Source organism: Micrasema longulum, unplaced genomic scaffold, assembly GCF_059751315.1.
Source record: "Micrasema longulum isolate JH-2025_06_02 unplaced genomic scaffold, ASM5975131v1 h1tg000912l, whole genome shotgun sequence".
Lineage (NCBI taxonomy): Eukaryota > Metazoa > Arthropoda > Insecta > Trichoptera > Brachycentridae > Micrasema > Micrasema longulum.
The window spans coordinates 310677-337818 of NW_028278103.1; the positions used below are offsets into that span (position 1 = coordinate 310677).

A 27142-nucleotide genomic window follows, 5' to 3' on the forward strand; every position below is an offset into this window, starting at 1 on the left:
GTTATATATTATGCTTGTTCCAAAATGAGTTTTTCAGAAATTTCCAAAAATCCAGTTAGTAAAATTAATAATGTTTTGAGTATGTCCAAACGTTTGCAGACTGGCTGGATTTCCCTCTGTTGAAACAAATTTAGAACTAAATAACTCCTTAGGAAAGAAATCCAGCCAGTCCGCAAATATTTGAACATACTCGAAGCATTGTTGATAATGTATTCATCAAACTCCAATGCGAAGCAAAAGTAAAAATATTGAAGTATAGAAATCTATCTTGCTCATTATTTATTAATGACATTCATTTCCATAGGTCAAATACGACTAGCGTTAATAAGAAATAGGACAATATTTATACAAGAATCTCATTTGTTGATAATTTCTGTTTATGTCATACTTGTAGATTTTCCTATTGGAGTCGTCGAAACTTGTATACATACTTGATAAAAAAATATTATTAAATTAAAAACACTGAGAGCATGTATTATTTTATTATAAGACTATAAAAAGATTTAAGAAGTAATAAAACCGCAAATAGTAAAATTGTTAAAATCCTTCCGATGCCATTGAAACAAAAGCAAACGTTTGTATTTAGAAAGACGATGGCTCCATAATTCAAATAAAACTAAATTGAATCCTTATTTTGAATAAGTAAGACAGATTTATATTACAGGAGATATTTTTTATACGTATCTAATACTATAACGTAATGTTAATATTCTTTCAATTATGTTATATCTATTAAATATTTTTTTAATTGTCTTATCTAATTTGTAAACTATCATTTACAGCATTTAAATTGTTATTAAATTTGCAATACACTTGTGTCAAATAAAATAATAACAAAATTATAATCTGTATTTAAAACCTACTTAGATTTACGTATCGCGTATATTGTATGGACTAGTTTAAATCACATCAGAGTTGTAATTATATTTTAATGCAAGCATTGCGTTGTACACATCAGTATATCAAAATACTCCATGCTCGATGCACGAGTTCAAAATATCAAACTCCCGTCAAAGTAGTTTTAAATAAGAAAACAAAGTTTGCTTACGCGTTTTTAATAAAATATTAATTGTGTTATCAGAACAGAAGAAGATATAAATATGAAGAAGTATGTGTTTTAATTTATAGTGTACGGATTACTTGCTGATTCGAAAGGTACGTTATGTAGGTTATGGGTAGATATTTTATTTTCACATTTCTCGTTTAATGTTTTTGACAAAACTGGTTTTGCAGGTAGATAGAAAAGTTCTATACAAGAGTTACATGAACAGTAGTTGTGGACTGATTTTTAATTTTATTTTAAAAATATTGTCAGTTTTAACTTTCGAATCCATTTTTGAAAATAAAAGCTTGAATTCAATTTTTTGAAAAAAACATTTTTAACCCAGATTTTTTTTTATAACAAATTTAGTAGCAACAAAAATAATAAAGCAATTTTTGATGCCAAAGAAGACAAGTATTTAGTATTTTTTAAAAAGTTAAATAATGTGTATATGAGCAAGTAAAGAATGTAGTATTTTTAGGACCTGGACGAGTGTTTTCGACTCGATTAATGAAATAGAAATTTAGTCATTAGTTACGTAAACCTTGACGAAGAAGCTTATTTGCTTTGAAACCGGTCGGTGGACCAAAAAAAGTTAGTGGTTAAAAACAAAGTGGTTTTATTTATTTTATTATAATGAATAATTTCAAAAATAGTGCTTCAAATATAAACTTTACATAACGTACTAACTATCCGTCCGTATATCACCAAACACACATAGATCACAATAGCCTAACACAAATAACGTAATAGAACATTTTTCTTAAATCGATAACTAGTTAAGGGTAAACTCGGCTAGCAACTAGCAAGCACGTATGTTTATTACGTACTAGCAACGCGTTCTAAATGGGATCTTAGAGAGCGTTCAGAATCGCAATGCTGGTCTCAAAATTTCGAGAGCCCCGAATGGAAGCCATATCTGGTACCCGAGGTGTAAAACTAATCACCCTACATGCCTGTTACAGACGACCAAGATACGCTTCATTTAGATATTTAATAAATGCTGTGCCCTATGAACCTTCCAGTAGGGATATGTGTTCGATTCCTGCCAGAGTGGATGTGAAATATTGGTTTTAGATGTGCTTCTAAATTGCAATATTTCACTGTTCCTGGACTGATAAATTAGTAAACCACAAATCAAATGCTGAAACAATAAATACGAGTAATATAGATTATTTCATTATTTCATTTTCAGCAAACAAAATTATATCTTCATTTTACATTAAAGTTAATATGATTTTTAATATTTCAAATATTGAAGCTGTGTATGTTAAATATCATTTCAAAATCAATATGCAAGATGTTTGAAATACTGAAAGGCCGTTGATCGATCTTTCGGCTGTACTCGGAGAAACTAAGGGGCACGGGATTTTCGTGGACTGAAAAAAGAAGACGAAGAAATGCATATTTTAACAGCGATGAATAACCTTCGTAAAAATGAAATATGAAAATCTAGGCATTTACAGGGTTTATCCCTTCGCAAAGAGATTCTTTACATCGATTGTAATAACTTTCAATCGTAAAATGTCCTAATTAATTGCATTTAGAGCATGTCTACAAATATTTAGACATACACAAAATGATGTAATTTTATAAAAGGAAGGTTAATCTTTACAGGATTTTCAATTTCCGATAATTATCGTTGCCAGAATAAATTCACATAGTTTTGAAGCTCTTTGGATTACGATTAATGAAATATTATCATTTATTAAATAAGTAGATTAACACGCAAATAATAATTATCTTGAAACTGTTGTTATGCCACTTTTCTGCCAATAATACGAGATTATCTGTCCAGTTCATAAAGTATCTATATTTTTCAATTGTTATATTATAAAAAGTTTGTCATTATCACAAGAATTTCCAAGTAAACAAACCAGTCGCCTGATATCTGACGGATAATAGCCCATTTCACACATATCATCTTAATCTAAACGGCACGGTATAATAATAATAATATTCATAGTTTATAACAAAAATAACAATAACTTTATCAACTACATAAACACTTAGGTAATAGATTTCTCTGGATTATGTCTAGTCTGCCTAACTAGGTACAACCTTTTTTAACGCAGACATTTTTATGCAAAAATAAACAATAACATTACTATCTACTAAATTATATACTATACAGTTATACAATATTATTTTTTAGGAATTTATTTTGAGTAAATTTTCCGATTTTTCTCGAACTAAATCCAGTAACCATTTTTCTATAAATTTGTTAAATTGAATCCGGGTCATGGTTTTGCAATCTTTGGGTAACATATTGAATATTTTGGGGCCTAGAAACTTGAAACTTTTGGTAGTGTGGGAGTGTTCCTTTTGGGATTTGATAGAATAATTTACTTGCACAAACATTATTATCCTAAAAATATATAATTGTCTTATATCTAAGATCTCGAATTTCTCAAATGACTTGACGCTGGGGTATCTGAAGGGCTTTTTAAAAATTATTTTAATGATGTTTTTTGAGCAGATTCGATAGGTTTTAATATCGATTTAGTAGTGCTTCCCCATCCTATTATGCCTTAAGTTATAATTGAGTTACATAAAATAAAATATAGTTGCTTGAGTTTAATTGGGGATAAGATGTTACGTATTGACTTAAAGATAAAGGAAAGTTTTCTAATTTGTTGTGTTATATATTCTATGTGTTCTGTCTATTTAAAATATTTATCAATAATTATTCCCAAATGTTTTATATGGTGTACTGATTCTAGTATTTCAGAGAATATTTTTAATTGAATGTTTTGTTTAGGCTATCCCATTGTGATCTTACTAAATGTTATACATTTTGTTTTGTCAATATTTAAAGTTAAGGGATTGTTATCGCGTCACATTTATTATTTATTATATCGACACCGTTTCGAGCCACAGAATAAGTTTCATCCCATGTGTCAAAAGTAAAAATTAGAGCAGTGTCACCTGCAAATGCAATTATGTCACAATTTTTTATGTGTGTCAGACACAAATCATTAATATACAAAATAAAACACTACATAAACTAGATGTGCTAACTAACTAGATGCAAGAACAAGTTTCGCCTAAAGGCAATTATAGTATTTTTGCACCGAGAGTGTACGTATAGTCAGTCAGATTTTCGGTCAGACGCACGTCAGACAAAATGTGAATTACAAGGGTAAAAAAATAAAATCTGCATATATGTCAATTATTAACTGTTTCTACTCGTTTCATTTCTCTTAAATATAAATATTTTTTTTATGTCTTAAAAATAAATACTGAAATTATTATTTTTTTTAAATAAAATTTTAATACCTCGGTGTCCTCCGACATATTCATCAGAACAGTTGTTTCAGTGCACGAGAGAACGTTTTTTGAAGCGATTGATCAAATTCTTTTTTTTTTCAGATGGATTTAATAGTTTTTAAAATATTGTTAATAGCGTTAATTGCTATACGACAATGCTCTTCTGCGAGGATATTGGCTCTAATTCCCTTCACCGGGAAGTCCCATTACATCAATATTCAACCAATTCTGCAGAGGTTAGCAGAGCGTGGCCATGACTTGACAGTGGTAACAACTCACTATGAAAAGAAGCCATTACCTAACTACCACCAAATCATCTTGGATAATCGAACATTCTGGGACTCTTGTACGTATTTTTCTGTCTAATTTTATAAGTTTACTGCATGACTTCTACGCCATGTTTGTTCCAGTGACCAAACTGTTAAAAAAAGCAAAGAGTTTGGCTATATTTCACATACATAACTCAGTGTGTGAAATATAACTAAAATTCTAGACGAGCGTTTCCGAATTAATGGCTATTAAATTGATCGTTGAAATGAAAGAACATAATCTTGCATATTTTTTATCCTAAACATTATAAAACGCAAGCAAATACTCTAAAAATATACCATTAGCACATAAAATTATCATTTTGAAATATTTGTCTTATGTGGGTTAAATTATGTTTTACGATATGTGATAACACTCGGGGAGTACATAAAATAAACTATTACTAACAACATCCGAGTAAACATTATTAAATACCTTAAACTATTTTTATCGTGCAAGTTTCGAAATTTTCTGGTGTGTTTCATTGCATTCACCGCTTAGCCGATTTTATACCAGTCGTGGGTACAAATCTACACTACATGGAAAATTAAGGGTGGATTGGTAAAATATCTATTACAGTGTCTGAACATAAGAGGATAAAACACGGGAATCTACTTTTTGCCGTTTTGAAGTAAAAATTCAGAAATTATCGCAATAAGCTATTTTATACGTAAATAAAACACCAAAGTCTACTTTAAAAATCTTAAATCCACTTTGTTTTAATGCAGAAAACATCAGTAGTTTTAGATTTGCTATTTAAATATATCTTATTATTAAATCATTATTTTACATTGAAAGTTCTTTATAAGTTGAAATGATCTAATTTAGTTCGAAAGTTATGGTGTTTTGGAAATAGCACAATTGCAAAATCTTGTTTTCGAAACATGTCGTTTAATATGACTCCCGTGGATTATCTTTTAAAGTTCCCAGTACTATTCATCTTTTGATTTTTAGTTGGTGAAAATATGGATAAGTTTTCGTTTGAGAATATGGTGTTCCCGAAGGAAATGAAACTTCTTTGGGATGGGACTTACTTCAGTACTGAAGTTGCATTCAATTCATCATCCCTTCAAAATTTTATTCAAAACGACAATTCAAAATTCGATTTGATATTCTTGGAGTTGTTTTTCCAAGAAGCATTTTTCATGTTCGCGCACAAATACAAAGCCCCGATAGTGGCAATAAGTACAATGGGATTCACGCAGTATTCGGGAGAATTCATGGGGAATCCCATACAGATGTCGTACATGCCTCATGAATTTCTGTCGACGGAAAAAAGCATGAGTCTATGGAAGAGGCTGAAAAATATTTTTTACACCGGTTACGACCTACTGGGAAGAAGATTTTACTTGCAACCAAAACACGAACAACTTTTGGAGAGACATTTCAAAAATTTGCCTAAACCTTGGCCACGCCTTAGCGAATTAGAAAGAACCATTTCTACAGTACTCATAAACACACACTACAGCATTGATACTATAAGACCACACGTTCCAGGGATAGTAGAAATAGGGGGCGTTCATATAAAGCCACCGAAGAATTTATCAGAGGTGAGAACTTCTCTTATTACTTTGCAAACAGTACCCAAATTAGAGATAATTTTCGGACCATAAAATTTAATTAGCGGCGACTAAGTCATAACCAAATGAACGAATTAAACCAGCGTTCCGTACTTCCCCTAATAACTGTAGACATCAGATTAAATTCTAAAGGTATTAAGAAAATTACAATGGAAAATTAGGCAATGTTAATATTTCAGTTAATTTTGATAATCTACTTCCGTAATTTCACATTGTAAAATCTTATTATTTCTAATTTTTCTAGACTCTTCAAACATTTTTGGATGAAGCCGAGCATGGCGTTATATTTTTTTCTCTCGGGTCGAACCTTAAAAGCAGAGACATGCCAAAAGAGAAGATCAATTTGTTTTTAAAGGTGTTTTCTAAATTGAAACAGAGGGTCCTATGGAAATGGGAGGATGAAGATATGCCAGGAAAACCAGACAACGTCCTGACAGATCCGTGGCTGCCACAAACAGACATTTTAGGTAATTATTTCGGCAATTAATTTCTAATTGTGTTTTAACTGCATATATTATACAGTGAATTCAAAGGCATTTGAAATGTTATAAGTCCGCTGTTTCTATAACTGAAGTGTGAACATTAGATACATAATGGAAGTATGTACACACATGGAGATAACTAAGTATTATTTAATTATCTATGTACTTAGTTACTTTGGATACTACAAGGAAACAAGTAAGCGAACAATAAGACAATATGCTGTGTTTTAGATATTTGCTCACGCATTACATCTAGTAAATACAAAATATAGTATCGTGTATATTTTATGGTACCTATTACACATAGATAATAAAACATATTTATACTAGAGTTAATTTAAAAAAATAAAATCCAGCGTTGATTACACACTAAATACACAACTCAACGTAAAACAATATAAGTTATGAAATACTTTTATTGATTAGGGGTAGGTGTTTACTTGAAACAAAATAGTCTCGAGAGATATCTCGAGACAAAAATCACAAATGTATTTAATTATTTGGTTTACAAACAATGAAAAATTAATACATAATACACATAAATATTGAAACAATAAAAAAAATAGACACTTATTTTTCATCAATTACACGTCACCACTAACTAAAAACATATTTATATAATATGAGCAAAGTAAATTATTAAATTGAATTTAAATAATTGCAAAAATTGAAATAAAATTGCAAAAATTGCACGAATTAATAATAAAATAAACATGTATTAAATAGTATTATAATAAAATTAACAATAAAAATGATCAAAATTAAATTATTAAAAAATAATCATTCATTAATATTAAACTTATAAAAACAATTCATAAAATACTAATAAAAACAAAAAACAAAATATGCATCGAAACAAAACCAGCAATGTAATCCATCAAAATTAAATCAAAATATCAATATAAAAACGCATATTGTATACACTTCTTAAACCTAAACAATCCAGCGTCAAAAATGTCGATCTCTACGTTTTCAGTGATGTTGTATAATCTGCACATTCTTGACACTGGATTGAAAACAGGCACATTATTCTTTAATGAATCTATGTGAAATGTTTTTGGGTTCCTTGAGGTATGATCATTGGGGATACAAATTTTTATCGTACTTAAACAGCTTGAACTTTCCAATCTACCATTTACAATCTTTTATAAATATAACAAGTCATTTATCTTTCGTCTAGTTTCTACAGTTTTGAAGTTAAAGTGTTAGAGTCTCTTTTCATGATTATTTAGTTTATGGGCCTAACATCACTCTCGGAGACAAGTCGTTACTGGTCGCCGGGGCTACGCGTGTCGCAAGTGAAGAGTGAAGTGAATCTAGTCTCCAGTCTTCCGTCATTACAAGATTGCGTAAAACTACCGTAAGCCTATTAACCGTGTACATACGAGTACATTGGTGTACGAAAACTACTTCATTTGCTTTACATCTTCAGGCTTACTAGGATACAAACCGCTCTCAAAACTAGATAAGAAATATATTACAATTGTATGTATTTTAAGATTTAGACAAACATTATATTATACAATGCAATTCATGTTATTTAATTACCAATGCTCGCAACTACCATAAGTCTTCATTCCTTCGCTTTCATCAACCACCTTAACTTTCTAATTTAGACCTATTGTGTTCCTTATACGCTTATTGTATTAACTTCTGTACTTACATAATGTAAATTATCAATACAAACCAAAATAATGATGATAAGTACAACTAGTCTGAAACGTCTTTATATTGCATGAATTAAGGAAATAAAAATAAACTAAATGCAAATAAACAGTGTAGCGAGAGTTTTTTTGAAAAATATATGTAAATCAAAAAACGTAGTACTTTATATAATTGGTACATATATTATCTATATTTTTATGTATTTCGTTGCTTTATATTTGTTTTATTACATATTATACTACATTATTTATGTTTAAGTAACATGTATTCTTAGCACATATATATACTTTATATTTGTATAATAACGGTTTTTAATTTCTTACATTTAATTAGCTAGGCATTTATAATTAAGTAGTTTTAGCTTTTTTTTTATGTTATTGTTTTATTGATATAGGACTACTTATGCTCTAAAGATAGAAAATCTCCATCTTAGAACAGGATGTGCCATGTTAGAAGGAGACTATCATGAACAGAGAAAACTCCGTTTTCATTTTACATTGATTGGTTTATATAGATTCCCTATTATTAAGTATGTTTATTTATAAATATATATTTTTTTTGCAATAAATTTATAAATAAATAAAATTTGTTTTTGAGCAAGTATCGTAGAATCTAACAATTTAGTTTCCAAATGTTAAACTATAAAGTAGGTACAAACCTTCTCAATAAAATATAAAAAAATGCGGAATTGAGAACACTGAGACATAGAGACATATTGAAATTGCTATTGTTTTCAAGTAATTTTACGTACCACTCACCCATGTGTGGGAAATATTGCATATACTCGTATACTGCCGAAATAACAAAATCGACATATTTATTATTTTTTCACAACTTTTGCGAATAATCTCTTAGGAATAAATCTTAGTAAATCAGTACACACCTACAAGTTATTTTTCATTGTATTGTATACTGTATGTATACTAAATTTTTAAAAATAAATAAAAAATAAAAAAATCGAATTATATCTATTTTGCTTAATTCTTTCTTCGAAGATATAGATATGCATTTAAATTGTATTGAATAATGCCTTCAAATGTTTGTTTTATAATATGTATCTTTGTTGAATTACCTTATAAAAAATAATAAAATTGATTTTATTTTTATTTTAGCTCATCCCAAAATAAAAGTATTTATCTTCCATGGAGGTTTGCTCAGCACGTTGGAGGCGATTCACTTCGGTACGCCCGTGATTGGTATGCCAGTTTATGGAGATCAGCACCTGAACTCTGCAAGAGCTGAGAGTCTAGGATTTGGAATAAAGCTAGCCTTTTCTTCATTGACGGAGGAAGCTTTATCCAACGCCTTGGCAAAAATCCTTTCAAACTCATCTTACTTAGAAAATGCCAAGGAACTGTCAGCACGATTCCGCGATAGACCAATATCAGCCATGGATACTTCTATTTATTGGATAGAATACGCAATAAGACATAGAGGAGCTCGCTTTATGAGGTCACCAGTATTAGACATCCGATGGTATGAGTACCATATGATTGATGCGATGGCTGTTATATTTATTGTCATTTTAATTTTTGTAGCAATATTGGCGGTTTTCATAAAATTTTTGTTTAATAAGTGTTATAATCTACTGATAAATGCACCAAATGAAAAAAACAAAAGTAAAAAACGAAATTAATGAAACAGATTTCCTAGTATTAGAATAACTGAACAACGAGGAAGTTCAGTGCTACGGGAAATTGGAGGCAAAAAACGTTGTTTTACACTTGGTAAAAATTAGAGCATTTCATTGTCTTGCGAAGTTTTTCGAAAATTGATGAAAATATTTTTTTAAACGACGGTCCCTGCGTATAGTATCGGATCTGCATTTTGCAAAGTTTACAGGAGAGCAAATTCAATGTTTAATATCAAAAAAATTAAGTTATCGAATTCTGTTGATTGCCAATAATGTGTCTATTGAAATACGATAGATACGTGTTGGCAATTCTACAGTATCTGATAGCTTCTTAGAAATATATCAAGGTTTGTTTTTGCTTTCTAGTAAATCTCGTGAAATGCAGATTCGATAGTATACGTAGGGACTGTTGAAATGTTTGTTTTAAAAATGAACTATTTTGCAATGAAACAAGTTAATTGACCGTGTGTTTACAATTACCAAAAAATCATCATCGTTCTAATGTGATCCAGGAAGAAAATACAATAATATGCTCGTGTAAAGATAAGTCAGACTTAGCAACGTCTTAACGAATAAAATAATTTTACATCTTTTTCTCACTACTGCATGTATTTGTATCGTAAATAATAGCTGATCTCTTTATTTGGAATAATTGTTGATTGCAACTCAATGCTTAATAAGACGTTATAATTATTTTCCTATATTTCTCTAATTTAGAGCGTATCCACATCATTTTTTTTACATTGAAGTTAAGGTGATCAGTCCTTCAATTCAAAATATTACAAACAATTATTAATAAAGGTACGTCAGGCCATGTTAAATAAATATTTAACGTTATGTTTACCGAAAATTAATTCCACGATCAAAAAGACAGGGTAATGGCAGGCAATCGCACTAATCATTACACCACAGGACGGACTTATCGCTATTTATTTATTTAGCGTATGGAAAGAAACAGTTCTAAGAAGACAAGAATATAAAAATGAGAACAAAAAGTAATCAGAGGTTCAGATCTTGACCCGTCCGATATTCGATCGATTAAGGAATATATAATAGAATCCATTAAGAAATATCATATGACAGGTGTTTGCTGCATTTGACAGGCATTTTAAGGTTCACACAGGCATGCGGCCGGCATTATTTGGAAACAAGCATTTTTGAATTTTAAACAAAACTTCTTTCTACTGAGAAAATGTATCAGTTGTAGAAATAAACTTTTATTAATCGCAATTTAAAATGATGAACATGTTATTTCACTGCCGGTAACAAAACTCAACACTTTGGAAAACTGCAAAGTCAATACAAGTAATTTTAAAGCATGTATAGCCCAGCTTATTTGGAACAATGAACCTAAAATTTTGAGGTTTTTTCCTTCTTTCGGGGGACGATTTTAGAAAAAAATATGGAAGGCTTCTCATGTTCCGGTATGGCTTTATCTGTAGAATTCTATCAAAGCTAGATATCACTGTTGACGATGTTAAACTGTTAGACACTTAAACTGCAAGTCAGTTACGACGATATTTGTGATTCGAGAAAATTTCAAAATTTCTTGTAAAGATTTTTACTTTTACGTATTAGAAAAAAAGATTGGTGAAAAAAATATTTGTACCCAAAAAATATGTCTTTGTTGATGATGGTGACATTATTTTGTTCATGCACTTCTTAATCAAATTTCAATAAAAATATTTATTCGTTTTTTACTGTTTTTCCCTAAGAGATTATTATGGTTCTTTTTCTGAAAAATCTGGTATTTTAGGTACCCTGAACAGGCATCCCTTTATTTTTAAATGGTAACTCTTAATCAGGAAGTCCACTGGATCACCAGGGTAGTGTCTTGGTGGGTAATCTTCGATGACATGCTTGATTATTATTGTTATGGATAACTTATATAGCGCCATTTTCGTAATCTAATACCTCAAGAGGGCTTTACAGATTGATTCTTTAAATAAATCAAATTAATTTTAATTCTTTGAGTCTGTAATTTAAGTAAAACAATTAACTTCGTAATCACATGCTACGGATTTATTTAAATGATTAAGAGAACAAGTGGGTTTTAAGATTTTTCCAAAACATCACTTTACACTCACAGTTTCAAACTTTTGCTAGGAGAGCTTCCCATGCGATAGGGCTTGCGACCGCAAATGCGCGTTTACCGAATTTAGTGCGCTGTTTGCGTAGAGGTATAATAATAGTCAGCTTGTTCATCTGGAATGCAAAGTTCCGATAGTTTGTTTATCGGCACCGCAGTCACAGACCGGTGAGAGTGCCTTTGCCCCTTTTTGCCCCTCACTTATTCCTAATCACCACTCGATTTTCTTTGGGGTCCCAAACACTTGTCCAAAGCTCTGGTTCTATTTCTGTATTCTTTGTTCCGTCCTTCCGCTGGTGAAATATTCCTCATAGCCGGTATAAAGCCAGATCTAAAAGCAAATATTTGGTTTTTCTCGAGACTTACACAAATGCGATAATTGTAAGTGTCTAAGATATCAAGGTAAGGAACGAATGATAAGAATTTTTCCAAGAAACTCGACTTTAAAAGACTTTGATCTTACAAAATAAATACATTTTGAAATTAGTGCTATAAGCAATCTCTGAATCAAAAGAGTTTTGAAATATTAGACTTTAAATTGAATGTCTAAGGTTTATTTGATTATTACATTTCAAAATATATAAACAAGGTACTTAAAAGATATTTCAGCACGGAAAGATAAAATATTTTTCGAAATTGAAATATTTGGATTGAATAAGGGAAGAAATATTTATTGTTAATTTAAAATGTTTTTAATTTAAGCCTGTTTTATTTTTGGATTGACAGAAAATAAAATTAATAACAAGTAATACTAAATATTTAAAATTATCTATAATTTATGAAATTTTGATGAATTTTTCATGGTCAATAAAGAAAAATTAGGTGGCACCACAAAACTTTAGTTAAAATAGCTTACATAAAATGATTTATTAAAAACTTGAAAAATTATACAAACAACTCGAATTCGGTGAACATAGAAAAGTCTGAAAGTGGTTATATACAAATATTTGATAAAATGCAGTAAAATATTTGACCACAAAGTTAATGCTTTTAATATAAATACTAATTATAAAACAATTCGTTTTAACGATAACGTACAAAATAGCAGTCTAAATTTATTTTTTCTGGCAATTTATTAAATGTTTTACTTTTACTTACTTTACTTTAAAAACTTAAATAATACAAAATACCCATTCATAAAATAAAAAAATAATAAATCCCACACACATGACTTTTTTGTAGATATAGATTTAAAATAAAAAAAATTTGAAGGTTTACGATAGATATAAAAATAAAAATAAAGTGCATATATTATATAATTGTTACAACATTAATAAATATTCATAAGGACTCACAATGCTACAAATTATGCTATGAATTCACCTATTTCAAGATTGCACAGTCTAGGGAACCATATCAGTTGTATTGACATTCATATTAGCCAAATTAAGTTTAAACTTGATATTAAAGAAATAGTTTAGGATTTTGACTGATGTTTAAGTATTTATGTTCATTTATAAAAAAAATAAAAATAAATGAATAAATAAATACGTATCAAATATATTTATAAACGTACAAGATTTTAGTTTTTTTTTGGTTTTTGAAATTTAAATTTTTGTATATTTTTTAAAATATTTTTAATATTGAATTTTTTAAAAACGTTTTTTATTTTGTTTCTTTTTAAAACATTTGCGAACCCCTGAGCTCTTATCAGGAGACAGTTAGTATTATTCCTAGGGCATTTAACATACATTGCAACAATACCAACAAATCAATGATTTATGATTTTTGCAATTTCGAATATACCGCGTTACCTTTATTTTTATTATTTTTCTACCCAAGTGTGTTAAGTATTAAAATCCCAAAGTTATTATATAGAACATTTATAAAACAACTGTGTCATATGTATAGATATATTGTTATTATATTATTTCATAATTTTGTGATAGAACACTGTATGTTAATTGTATTTATGTTTATGTTTATAAAAGGCATTTGTGCCGTGTTAACACTAATAAATAAATAAATAACAAAATTAACTAGTTTGACTGTATTAAACAGTATTTTTATTTTATTAATTCATTTAATACTTCCTTTCCATAACTTATTCTTCACAGGGCACTGCATTGATACACCAACTGCAGTATATTATCTTGATGATTTTTTGTTGCATAAAGGCAAGGTGATTCAGATGTAAGTTCAGACACTATAAATTTATTTATTTATTTACGGTTCCATGAACCTTTTACATAATAACAATTAACCAGTGCAAAAAATTCAACAAAAAATTGCATAATATTAAAAAAGAACAAAAACATCGTAAACAATGGTATTTATAGATGAAAAAAGAAATATTACATATCTAACAAATATAAATATTTACCTATATAAAAAAAGGAAGATAAGTTAAAGAACGTTGCAGTTTTAAAAAAAGAGGAAGAGACAAAAAAAAAGAAAAAGAAAGAGCTTTAAATGAAAAGTAAAAAAGTTTTTTTCAAGGTCTATAAAAATATTAATAATTAACAAAAATATATATTTTTTAAATATACACACAAGAGTAAAAAGTTAAAACAAAAGTCGAGAACAAATCATTATTAGAATTTTTAATTGTTAATTCTTTTTATAAGATATTTTATTGTAAGTTCAATATAATAAATATAAATCAACTTTGTTTTAAAGCACTTTTTTATACCGACCGGGCTTAAAGCTAAACATAAACAAGCTTCTTTATCAAGGTATAATTAGCTTGATAAATGAGTTTGTGTACATTTAAAACCGGTTGGAACAAAAAAAGTGGTTTAAAAGAGAGTTGTTTTATATGTATTTTATTGTAATGAATAACTACAAAGTTAATACTTCAAATATAATATTTTTGATGCATTTGATTTTTTTTTAATGAAACTGCATTCTTTTTTAGAACACATTCTGCCTATGCAAATATGTACATAAAAAATATTTTTTTAAATGTTAACAAAGTCGGTCAATATTGTAAGCTATTTCCAAAAACTGATCAGCGATATTAGTTCCTACATTATTTTTTTAAATTTATTAAAAGACGACCGATTTTAATAACAAGTTCACTCAATAGATGCCTCTATACATTTAATATCGGTAACCGGCAATTATAAAATAGTTTTAATAGTCTAAAATAATGAAATAGACGATAGACGCGGTACTCGGAATTTGAACTGTCAGACTGAATAAGACCATTGAGTAGTGAGTGACTTTTAATTGTGTACAAGTATTGATTACTACATTATCGGCATTTTATCTATTGTAGACAATATTAAATGTTAGCTGCTGTGTTTATAAATTGATAGTGCGCTCTAATATGTGCATATTGTGATATAAACTTATAATTGCAAAATTATATATTAATATACGCTAACCCTTTTGGTCGTTAACAAAATAACAGGTTTGTGTTTGAGACAGATGACAGCTAGCCTATGCGAAAGCAGTCTTTGGGATTATCAGATTCTTGATGTGATTTAGTTGACAAAAATAATTCCTAGTGGATAGCTTTTTAAAATAAAATAAATAAAAAAATACCTTTATTTGTAAAATGATCATTAATTAAATTTCGTAAGTGATGTAAACAATTTAATTTTGAAGACGCAATTGTTTATTGATGACAAAACAAAACTATGAAAATGAATTCAATTGAAAATGTAAGTGTATTTATATTTATTTTATTTACCTTTATGTATTCTTTGTTATTTTAATTATCATGTCAGACGTCCGTGTCCAGGAAAATAAAGATCGCAATTCTGAGTGTAAAATTAAACCACAATCCTGGGTTGGTATTTTGAATGTAATTTAAACGCGTTGTAGCGCGTATTAAGTACATTAATACGCGCTATAACTCGTAAAAATTGCATTCATAATGCGAGCGCTGGTGCTCAATCACATATATTTATCATGTCGATATTTTTTTGTATTTTATTTATTTTTTATTGATTAATTTTTTTATGTAAAATAATATATATTTAGTTTTTTTCTGTTACCATCTATTTTATATATTTAGTATTAAAACTGTAACTCTAAAAAAAAGAGATAATACCTTGTGCTTGGAGAGTGGCTTTCACTCTATACGTTATTAAGTGCATAAGGAGTTATATAATTTCAAATACAAAAAAATAAAATGTTATTTGGTGTTATACACATACATATATACAAATATATATATATATATATATAACTTTGTATATTAATTTTTCTGTACGTGTGATGTAGCTGAACTCCTCCTAAAAGGCTTAACAAATTTACGTGCGATAAAGCGAAAAGTAGATCTTTGCGCTGCGCGTGTTCGTAGATATTAAAATCTTCAATCTAATTTGTAAAAAATAAGTCAGGAGCATACATGTTTTATTTATCGATCTACCAGGGTTGCATTCAAGGAGAATGTGTTTACAAAAAAAAAATATTTTATGATTAGGATCGGTATTAGCCATTTTTCTAGGAAACGATTGATGCGCCTAATTTAAAAATAAATAACTATATGTAATTCACGTTTATTTATTTAAATACTTTATGAATTTTAACGATTTAAATGATTGATTAACATAACATTTATTATTTGTCAACATATATAAAGTAATTATATATGTCTTATTTTGACAACGCTTTGGAATAATCTAGTGCCCGTAAAATGTTGTTATACGGTGGGCGTAAAATTGAGGGGTTCCTAAAGCTCACTATTCACTCGCAGCTGTTATAGAATCCTGGGAGACTCTGTCAGCTGCCTATAGAGAAAAGTTTGCAAAAATATTCCCAAGGAATTCAAACTCTAAGCAGATTAATAGGGGAGGACGATGTATGGATAAAGGACAAAACGTCGTCCCAATCTCTTAGGATCGCCTCAATGCCTTTTTTTATTCATATAACGGATATACAAAATTACAAGTAAACACAGTTTTATAAAAAATAATTTAACATAGAACCATAGAATTAAGAATAGTCCAGAAGGAGCGAAGAACCATATTTGAATACGCCGGACTGTATCCAAAAAAACCCGCACTTTCGCCGCGCGCATGCGTGAAGTTGCCGCGTAATGTTGTCATATTGCTAAAAATATAATCATAACACAAATGGAAGATATTTGACTGTCCAGATTTGCTGGAGTTGGTGTGTTTCCGTGTACCTGGTCGACATACCCGCCACAGATCTCCTTTTTGCTCTGCAAGTTCTAGAACCAACTATCACATGCACTCGCCTATCCCTAGGCTCCACAGATATGGCAATCAGTATGGGGACACGGCTGATATATTTGGTTCTGGACTTGATTTGATTTGACTTGATTTGTACAAAAGTTTTTGTACATAAATGTAAAAAATAAATTTAATAAAAGTACGTTCTTAGAAAAACGCGACGTATTTGTGCCTTGGTTGTTGTGATGTCGAGATTTGTGAAATCGTTCTACACAAATTTCAATGGAAAGGAACAAATAAACATGAATTGTGACGTATTTGTGGCCAATGGAATCGCTGTTCTTGCAGGAATTCAAAATTACAAATTTAAAAGTATTTTTTATGCTACTAATGATTCTCAAAAAAATTTTTTTTAATTAAAAAAAAAAGTTATATATATCTATTATTGCAAAACTGTATTTTTTTTTTATTTATTTAACTTCTTGTACATTATGTTATTTGTACATTGGCGGGCTTATTGCCAAATGGAAATTTCTTCCAACCAACCAATAAAATAAAAGTTTTATTTTTATAATTCAAGTTACAGAACATATTCAATAGAAAAAAAAGATTAAAAAGCTAAATACATATAAAAATAGAAATACTAATAATAATCATTTTTCGGGAGAGACTTAGCGAAAAAACGCTATTATATACTCAATTATTTAGAAACAGAACTTATATTTTTCGAAATCTGTCATTATTTATAGATCATTTCACTTGCGTTACCACATTCGAGTAATTTGTAAAAAATACAGAAATATTTCAGATATACTATTTGAACCATTAAAGATGGGACAGAAATCAATCTACCTTTACTACTAGAACTCACTCATAAAATTTGTACCACTCAATGGATAATATTAATGAGTCTATTTATTTCACTTAGACCATTATATACTATTTGAGCTACTGAAAATATGACACAAATGCGCATATTATTGAATAAAACTAAAGTTCAATAGACACTAGGTTGTTTGTTTATATTTGGAGTAAAGGAATACCGTTAATATCATTGAGGCTGGCATACACAATGAACATTTTCACATGTACCGTAAAATGAATAAAAAAGCATTTATTCAGTCAAAAAATAAAAATGATGGATTATTATTTAATTTTACAACACTTTATGCAGTTTTAATTTCACAGCAATCTTATTAGGTAAAAAATCCAACTGCCATTATTTGTTGCTTTAAAATTTTATTTTAGGGTCTTTGGATTGGGGTTTTCTTACTTCTTCTGAGTGATGACTCAGTTCGCTGTAGCAGAATTCTTACTGTGGCACCATTCTTCGGTTCATCACATTCGCAGTTCGTGCAAACAATTACTCTACACCTGGCAAAGCAGGGACACGATGTTACCGTTATCACTACAAATCTAGTCAAAGATCCACCCCCAAACTACCATCAAATTCCTGTTGATATGGACCGCTTTAAAAACGAAGGTAATTTGAAGGAAATTTAATTATTTATTTTTTTATTTTTATACCGTTCCCTTTTTCTTCTTCTTCTTAGCCTTATTCTTTCCACTGCTTGATTAAGGCCCCTTCAAACGTCTCCATTCCTTCTTATCACCCGCTTTCATCATCCACGTTTTACTGGCAATAGAGGCAATGCCGTCAACCCATCTTTTCTGTGGCCTTCTAACACTTCTTTTGTTTGCCCATGGTCTCCACTTTATTATTCTGGGTGTCCACCTGCCATCATTTTGTATCGCCAAGTGTCCTGCCCACTGCCATTTTGATTTAGCTGCACGATCCATGACATCCACGACTCTAGTTCGGCGCCTTATTTCTTCATTTCTTACTCTGTCTTTTAAACATTCACCGAGCATCTGTCTTTCCATGGATCGTTGCGTGCATTTTGATTTCTGGCTATTTTTTTGTATTATAGACATGGTTTCTAGTCTGTATGTTGTCACCAGCAATATGCACGATTCATTTACTTGTCTTTTTAAGCATATAGGGACCTCTTTATTTTCAAAAATAAATTTAAATTTGCCGAAAGCAGCCCAACTTAGCCCTTTTCTTTTTAGTAACTCCGCTATCTGATTATCTTTACCAAGTTTGACTTTGTGTCCTAAATATATATGTATCTATCAACCACTTCAATTTATTTATTGTTAATGAAAATGTCTCGTCCTGTTGGACTTATCAATCTTTGTTTTATAAATATTCATTTCCAAACCAATCCTTTTTGAAGCCTCATATTGTTCCATAATCATTTTGCCTAGTTCGTCCATGTCTTTACTTATGACCACTATATCATTTGAGAATCTGAGGTGACTCAAGTACATGCCATCGATCTTTACACCCTTATTTTCCCAATTGAGAGTTTTAAATACATCCTCTAAGGCTAGCGTAAAGAACTTTGGCGATATTGTGTCCACTTGTCTGACACCTTTCTTTATTTTGATTTTATCAGTTTTTGTATCCTCGTTAATCCTCACATCCATAGTAGCGTTTTCATAAATTAATTTTATTAATTTTTTCCTGAAAAGTCATAAATAAATTGTGCTGGAAAAATGGAAATCGCGTTATGGTAGAGTGGGATTTGTAATAATGCAGTTTCCTATGCAGCATTAGGTGCAGAAAGGAAATAATGATGATGATGACTGTTTCTAAAACTGTTTTTTTTATTTTTAGTTGCAAACATAGATCCTTGGCGGCACAAAGTCGAATCAACCATTGATTGTCTTTTTTTCGGTTGGAGAAACGGTATCGTACTACAAGATTTTGTTCTCAGCGATCCAACTGTCAAAAATTTCAACGAAAATGACAAAAGTCAATTCGACGTCGTCATAGTAGAGATGTTCTTCCAAGAAGCCATGTACACGTTTGCACATAAATACAAAGCGCCTTTGATTTTGCTCGAGACGACGTCAGCAAAGAGGCAATTGGAAGATATAATGGGAAGTCCAGCACCTTCAAGTTATATTCCATTTGAGTTCTTCGGTGCAGCTGGCGATTTTTCGATGGTCAGTAGAGCCCACAATTGGTTCATAGGAATGGTGGATTACATCGGAAGAAGGTACCATGTAGCTAAAAACCAAAACGCTATAATTGACAAGTATTTCAAGCATATTCCAGGACCACTACCGACTGTAGAAGAACTAGAAAACTCTGTGTCATTGGTTCTAGTAAATACACATTTTAGCTACGATATTGTATATCCGATAGTTCCAGGAATTGTGCATATCGGTGGAGTACATATTAAACCAGTCAAAAAACTCCCAGAGGTAAGTGTAATTAAATGATTAATGACAATTCCCTATTTATAACTTATTTTATCTTTAAATCAGTTCTGAATTTGATTATCAAAAAGTATTAACACGATTCGTGAATAATATTTCACTGATAAGATTACTTATAGGTATATGAAATAAAAAAATAAATGTTCTCGCAGAGGTTGCATAGATTCCAAAATCTATCATTATCGACTTTGACCTACATAACTACACAGGTAGATTTGTATTTATCATTCTGGAAACATCGGTATTCTGTAAAAAAAACATTATTGAAAATGCTTGACAGGTAGAAAATAGCTCAGATTTTTTTTTTGCTTAAATATAACTTTTTAAAGCATTAATTTTGTGGTTAATCATTTCAACTAACATTAGTAAATATATATACTAAGTGTGGGGTAATAGAGGTATTATTAATTTATTTATTTATTTGACACTTTATATACATATACAATAAATATACATATAAAGGCGGGCATATTGCCTTAAGGCAATTTCTTCCTACCTACCCAAACCGTTCAGTTTGAGAAAATTATAAATACATGGACATATTAAATCTGATAATTTTATACAAAAATTAAAAGCAAAAATTAACAAAAATAAATATGTGTAAAAAAAAAAATAACACTATACTATGAAGAGAGGAGAGGGGATGGGAAGGAAAAAAGAAGGATAAAGGAACAACTTAAATATTTAGATAGTGACATTTCAATCTTGACTTAAATGTAAATAAAGAAGGGGGTCTCTAACATAAGTGGGTAGATTATTTCACAATCGAGCAGCTACTAATGTAAAAGAGGAGGCAAGAGAATTATAGCGATGAAAGGGTATTAAAAGGGTTATCTCGTTACTAGAACGAAGAGATAGTCCGTGTTGTGAAAGAGGTTGGATGAGCTCAATGATTACGCGGTACTGCAAATTTATTGAAATAACACGTTGCTAAATTTAACATTTCTTTAACATCCAGATGTAGGTTCTGCGATGCAGATGATGGAACGCCTATACAGATTATATTATATGCGTATATGGTGCCTTATGGAAGCTGCATCCTCGGGGGACCACTGGTTAAACCTGAGGATGTTAAAGCGTTTACCTCATCCTCAAGAATCTGGGCTCAGAAGACGAGATTTAGAAATATGAGAGCACTTGCTTTCTACTCAGTAGCCTTAAAGACCCAGGCTTGGAGGGTGAGAACTAATTTACTGGGACCCTTCACGATAGATCTACACAGGTCGCTGTGACGTCAGGAGCTTGTATAGCACTGACCCCCGTCTTTCAGAGTAAAAATAATAAATATTAGTATACAAACGAATCCTTCTTATTTCGAGACGTACGAAAAGTGTATGTCTCGAAATTGGTCAACATTGAAAAAAATCGATAAATGGTTTTATACTAGTATTATCTAACATAATTTAAGTTGATATATCAAAGTTTATTTTGTTGCCCTTTAATAATAAGGAATATTTTTGTGTTTTTTAATATTTTTTTATTTCCTTTTTTAATGACTATAAAAAAATTACCAAATTATCTTTAACAAAATATCTTTTTTTTTCTCTTATGTTACACAAAAATATTATAACTGTCCATTATTTATTATAGGAGCAAAAATTTATTAACATTTTCTTGTATACCCACGAACAGGCCATGCCTTTGTGGGATTTTTTTGTTTGCTGTTTTTACTATTAATATGTATTTCATTGCTGTGTAATTAGGTTTTTTTTTTATACTCTGTTTTATCATTTATGTTTATTGTAAAAAACCAAAAAAAAAAACCAAAAATTAAATTTAAAAAAGCAAATTTGTTAGATACTTTTATGTATATTTTATCAAATATCAAAAGTTAATTTATTATTGATGTTATGATAATCTGTTAATTTCAGAAAATCCAACGTTTTCTTGATGGGGCAACAGATGGCGCCATATACTTCAGTCTAGGAAGTCACTTGCTTAGCTCCTCCATACCCCAGCATAAAATAAATGCATTTGTAAATGTCTTCAGGAGGTTGAAACAACGTGTGCTGTGGAAATGGGAAGATGATAAACCACCTCAATTAGCCAATGTCCTAACAGAAACATGGCTACCGCAGAACGATATTCTTGGTAATTATTAATGCATTCGCATAAACGTGAATACCTAATATTTTACATGACACAAGCTAATCATTTGACTTAATATAAAGCGTAACAATACAGTCTTGTTGAATTCTTTATTTTTTGTATTTCTTTATAAGTTGAATTTATTTTTACAACAAAATTAAGGCCATCGTTAAATTACTCACACAAATAATTATTTATAAAATAAAGGAGAGAGCATTGCGTAGAACATTATTTTGAGAAGTTGAAAATTTCTTATTATTATTTATTTATTTATAAATTTATTGCAAAAAAAAATATATACATACTTAATAATAGGGAATCTATGTAAAACCAATTAATGTAAAATGAAAACGGAGTGTTCTCTGTTTATGATAGTCCACATCTAACATGGCACAGCCTGTTTTAAAATGGAGATTTTCTATCTTTAGAGCATAAGTAGTACTATACTAATAAAACAATAACATAAAAAAGAATAATCAAATTTAAGAAATTAGAAATCGTTATTATACAAATATAAACTATATGCTAAGAATACATGTTACTTAAACATAAATAATATATACTGAAACAAATATAAAGCAATGAAATACATAAAAATATTAATAATATGTGTACCAATTACATAAAGTACAACGTTTTTTGATTTACATATATTTTTCAAAAGAATCTCTCGCTACACTATTTTTATGTGCAGTCATTTTTATTTTAAAATTTGTTGTACATTTTGAATCTTTTATATTTGGCAATAAATCATTAAATATTTTTGGAGCAATTAATAATTATTTTTTTTGTAAACAAATTATGAAGTATGCACTCATTTAATCACATATTATCACAAAAGGTGATGTTAGGAAAACTAAACTTATAATAATAACAGTTGATGTACAAAGGTGGAATAAGAATGACAGAAGTTTGAGTGCTGTCAAAATGCTTCCTATCAGGCTAAGCTTAGAAACGGTGAAAATAGATTAATAAGTATTTTTTAAAACTGTATTATTTTTATTTAATTGTCGGTTATTTCACATTATATTCTGTGAACTATAAAAATAGTGAACGGTCTGGCAGTGTTATAAACATATTATCCGGTCCTATATTTCAAAGCCTGTCTTATATTTCCATGATAAAAAATAAATTTAAAAAATAATAAAATCGGACATGGCTAGAATAATGTGTGTATTAGATAAAATTAATGGTAAAACAAAGTTGGATGTTCTAGGTACACACACGTGTTTTAGGGCCAGACCGCAAAACTTCAGAGGAACATTCCTCATGGTGCACTTTAAAAAAAAACCCAAAAAAATCATTTAAAAGAACTAGTTTTTTTTATAAATGGAGTAAATCTTGAATTTTAGGTAAAGCATCCCTTCAACAAACCCCTACCCCTCCTCTGCAAAAATGATTTTTTTGACTAACGAAGCGATACGCACCAGACGCGGACAAGGGAAGCGGCTGTGTAGGGAAGAGATGGGGGTTTGTGAAAGGGATGCTAGTCGGAGAAATGAAAGATTTACTCCATTTTGAGATATAAAAAAAATAAAATAATGATAAAATAGTTTTTGGAAAATTTTTAATAGAATTCTTTTAAAAGTTCACCAGCAGAAATGTTCCTCTGAAGTTTTGCAGTCTTGCCCCGAAACATGTGTATAACAAATAATAATAATTCGCTATTACTTTCTATTTATACCCTCCCAAAAATGTTAAGAAAAGTTACGATGAATTATCAATGTGTGCAATTTTCTTTCAGCTCATCCAAACATAAAAGTATTCATTACCCACGGAGGAATGCTTGGGATACAAGAAGCCATCGACAAAGGAGTTCCCATGGTATCAATACCTATATTCGCAGACCAGTACGCCAATACTGCAAAACTAATTGCCCAAGGCGTTGCTGTTGAATTAGATTACCTTGAAATTAGCGAGGAAACTGTTTCTGCAGCTCTGGACAAACTGTTAAATGTTTCCAGCTACCGACATATGGCAAAACAGTTATCAGTTAGGTTTAGGGATAGACAGAATAAACCTTTAGACACGGCTACGTACTGGATCGAATATGTGATACGACATAAAGAAGCATCATTACTGAAATCGCGCTATGCGAGCATGTCTTGGTACAAAAAATATATGGTAGATGTCGCTCTTGTAGCTTTGGGATTGTTGGCATCAATTATAGGTGTTATTTTATATATCAGACATTATTCAAAACAAAAAGAAATAAAAAGAATAACAAAAGCAGTGATGAATGAAAAGTATAAGAGAACATAACAAACGTAATTATAATATTCAATCGATAATACATTTTTTTATAAAATATTTTAAACTAGTGTTTGGTTTTTATTCCTGTTTGAAGAAGAAATGTTTGCGTTCTCCTGATTTATTTAAATATTTTAATTTTGGGGCCGTTTTGCCAACAAGTTGCAAATAACTCTGTTATTAGAACATGGAAATAAAGTTGGCGTAGAATGAGGTTCGTACCATGGACCTCTGATGCGTGAGTATGCAACCCTAGCCTCGGGATCAAATTTCTAGTAAAACAATAAGTGCACTATGGAGGGCTTATTGCTAACAGAAATATCTTAACCATAAATTATTGATGTTTTATTACCATGACTTATTTTAACCTGTACTTTTATGCTTCAAATACAAATAATTCCATACAAAATAATAATAATCATATAACCACTTAATAAAGGTATTTAATATATCTGTGGAAATAACATTATAAATCAATAACGTTATAACTTACCTATTCGAACAAATTTATTAAAACAATTCAAAATTTCATTAGTGCATCGAACTTTTTTTATGTTTACTTATATATTTTTATTGTTAAATTCTTTAAAAGGAAACCTAACTTTCTTTTACAAAATTAATCGAACATTGCCTTACACCATAACCTATTTCCACCACTTTGATTAGGTAATTCATATGCACCATTAAAAATAAATAGAAATGTATATTTTTTTGCATACCAACGTCAACTTATTTTGATTCCTATAATAATTTTCAAAGATAGTTAAGTTTGAAAATTTGCACACAGTACATACTTTATGTAGTGAGTTAGTGACACTGATTAAAGCTAGATGTCACTACCATGTGACGTGGGAGTGTGGCGGTGCCACTGTGTTGTAACGTAGCAATCGGCTAGGTCGAGGGTAATTATTCAGAGTTACTCAGATTCAGACGTTCCTAGATAAAGTACATATTATTAATTATTCAAACACCTGTACACTAACCTTCGTACAAATACACAAAAACGCACCCTTTTACATATTTACGAACGCAAACATTTAAAATGTGCCATAATTTAAAATGCATGATTTTTATTTTGAAAATTTGCCGGTCGGTCTTAAAACCTTATCTTTTTTATGTATTTTGATCATTGTTTACTGAATGTTTCTGTAAAACAAGTCAATAAATATGTGCCTAAGAGGCAGATGGATGCAAATCCAAACGTCGTATGTCCAACTAAAGTCTTAAGAATCTACTTTCTCTAAGTGATTTCTGATAATTTAAAGCATTTATTTGTATTTTCAGTATATTAATACATTGGTTCTCTCGTTATAAGACTAACATCTATTGGACATGATCATAAACTAAATACAAACATCGAAATGTCATTTCATCAAATTCTGGATTTGCATCCGTCTGCCTCTAGGTACAAAAACAATTAACTAGTATCTCAATATTAAACAATATTTTCTTTTCGGGCTTTCAAGTTACAACACTTTATTTGCCCGACAATAAGACGTTGATGAACGTTGTAAATATTTAGCATTGAAAATTAATAGTTATTATAATGTCCATAAAATTACTTACAACATATCAAACAAATGATTTTGTGATTTTACAAATGAGATACATAGCCGAGATAGTACGAAAGAAGCGTAAATGTCCAATGGCTCAGGTTCCTCCATCTGAAGTTCGCAAATATGAAACGAGTGGGATGGTATATAAACCAACAAGGCAACGCAGTAAATGAACTAAATTCAAAAAACCATTTTGTCACTGCAAATTGATTGAAGATCACTTTGTTGATCCGGAATATAAAAAAGAGTGTCTCACATTCACACTAGAATAAAAATGAAGGGTCCCTTGATTTTACCCGAATTAGAAATTACTTCGGAAAACGAACATTAAATTGCGTCATTCCAAGGTTGTTCAATTATATCTACCACAAGCCATTATTAACATGAAAAATATATTGAAAAAACAACTAAATAATACCGGTTTAATACTTTATAGTGACTGCTAAAAGGTTATAAATAAATAAATATAATATGTAAGTGTGTTAAGCTAACCTGCTTTAAAAAAATGTGTTCAACCAAAAAGTGTTTAGACTTTGTGTGAAAAATTATAATAGAATTTGTTACTAAAAACACCAAATAAACGCTGTTCTACAGCACGCAAACTGAAAAAATTGTCAATTATATTTTTTTACAAAATATAAGAATTGCTTTACCGCTCTCCATCAATAAATGTATTTAAGAATCACATTTTTTTATGCCTTATAAGAAAATATATTTTTACGAATATAATCATTGCATGGTGTAGAAAATAGAATAACAAAAATGCTCAATCTAGACGAATTGACCGACACAGAAAAAAT

General features: G+C 29.8%; 3 protein-coding genes across 3 annotated transcripts in view; 2 read left to right on the forward strand and 1 right to left on the reverse strand.

Annotated features, from left to right (window-relative positions):
* Nucleotides 1-27142, reverse strand: part of LOC148278207 (uncharacterized) — a 355411-nt gene that overhangs the window by 247756 nt on the left and 80513 nt on the right. The gene's annotated exons all lie outside the window — the stretch shown is intronic.
* Nucleotides 931-11676, forward strand: LOC148278209 (UDP-glycosyltransferase UGT4-like). The gene is made up of 5 exons (XM_088231758.1): nt 931-1155; nt 4415-4658; nt 5576-6171; nt 6446-6668; nt 9461-11676. The coding sequence occupies exons 2-5, from the start codon at nt 4415-4417 to the stop codon at nt 9982-9984; spliced, it is 1587 nt and encodes a 528-aa protein (XP_088087884.1). The 5' UTR covers nt 931-1155; the 3' UTR covers nt 9985-11676.
* Nucleotides 15204-27142, forward strand: part of LOC148278210 (uncharacterized) — a 33974-nt gene continuing 22035 nt past the window's right edge. Inside the window, exons 1-5 of the mRNA XM_088231755.1 lie at nt 15204-15678; nt 18406-18640; nt 19841-20433; nt 22320-22539; nt 24281-24792. Coding sequence (XP_088087881.1) covers nt 15655-15678; nt 18406-18640; nt 19841-20433; nt 22320-22539; nt 24281-24792 — 1584 coding nt within the window. The 5' untranslated portion in view covers nt 15204-15654. The remainder of the gene's footprint in view (nt 15679-18405; nt 18641-19840; nt 20434-22319; nt 22540-24280; nt 24793-27142) is intronic.

Coding starts and splice junctions, on each gene's coding strand:
- LOC148278209 (XM_088231758.1), top strand. CDS start 4,415: ATGGATTTAATAGTTTTTAAAATATTGTTAATAGCGTTAATTGCTATA. Junction 4,659..5,575: donor TCGAACATTCTGGGACTCTT/GTACGTATTTTT, acceptor TTTGATTTTTAG/TTGGTGAAAATATGGATAAG. Junction 6,172..6,445: donor CACCGAAGAATTTATCAGAG/GTGAGAACTTCT, acceptor TAATTTTTCTAG/ACTCTTCAAACATTTTTGGA.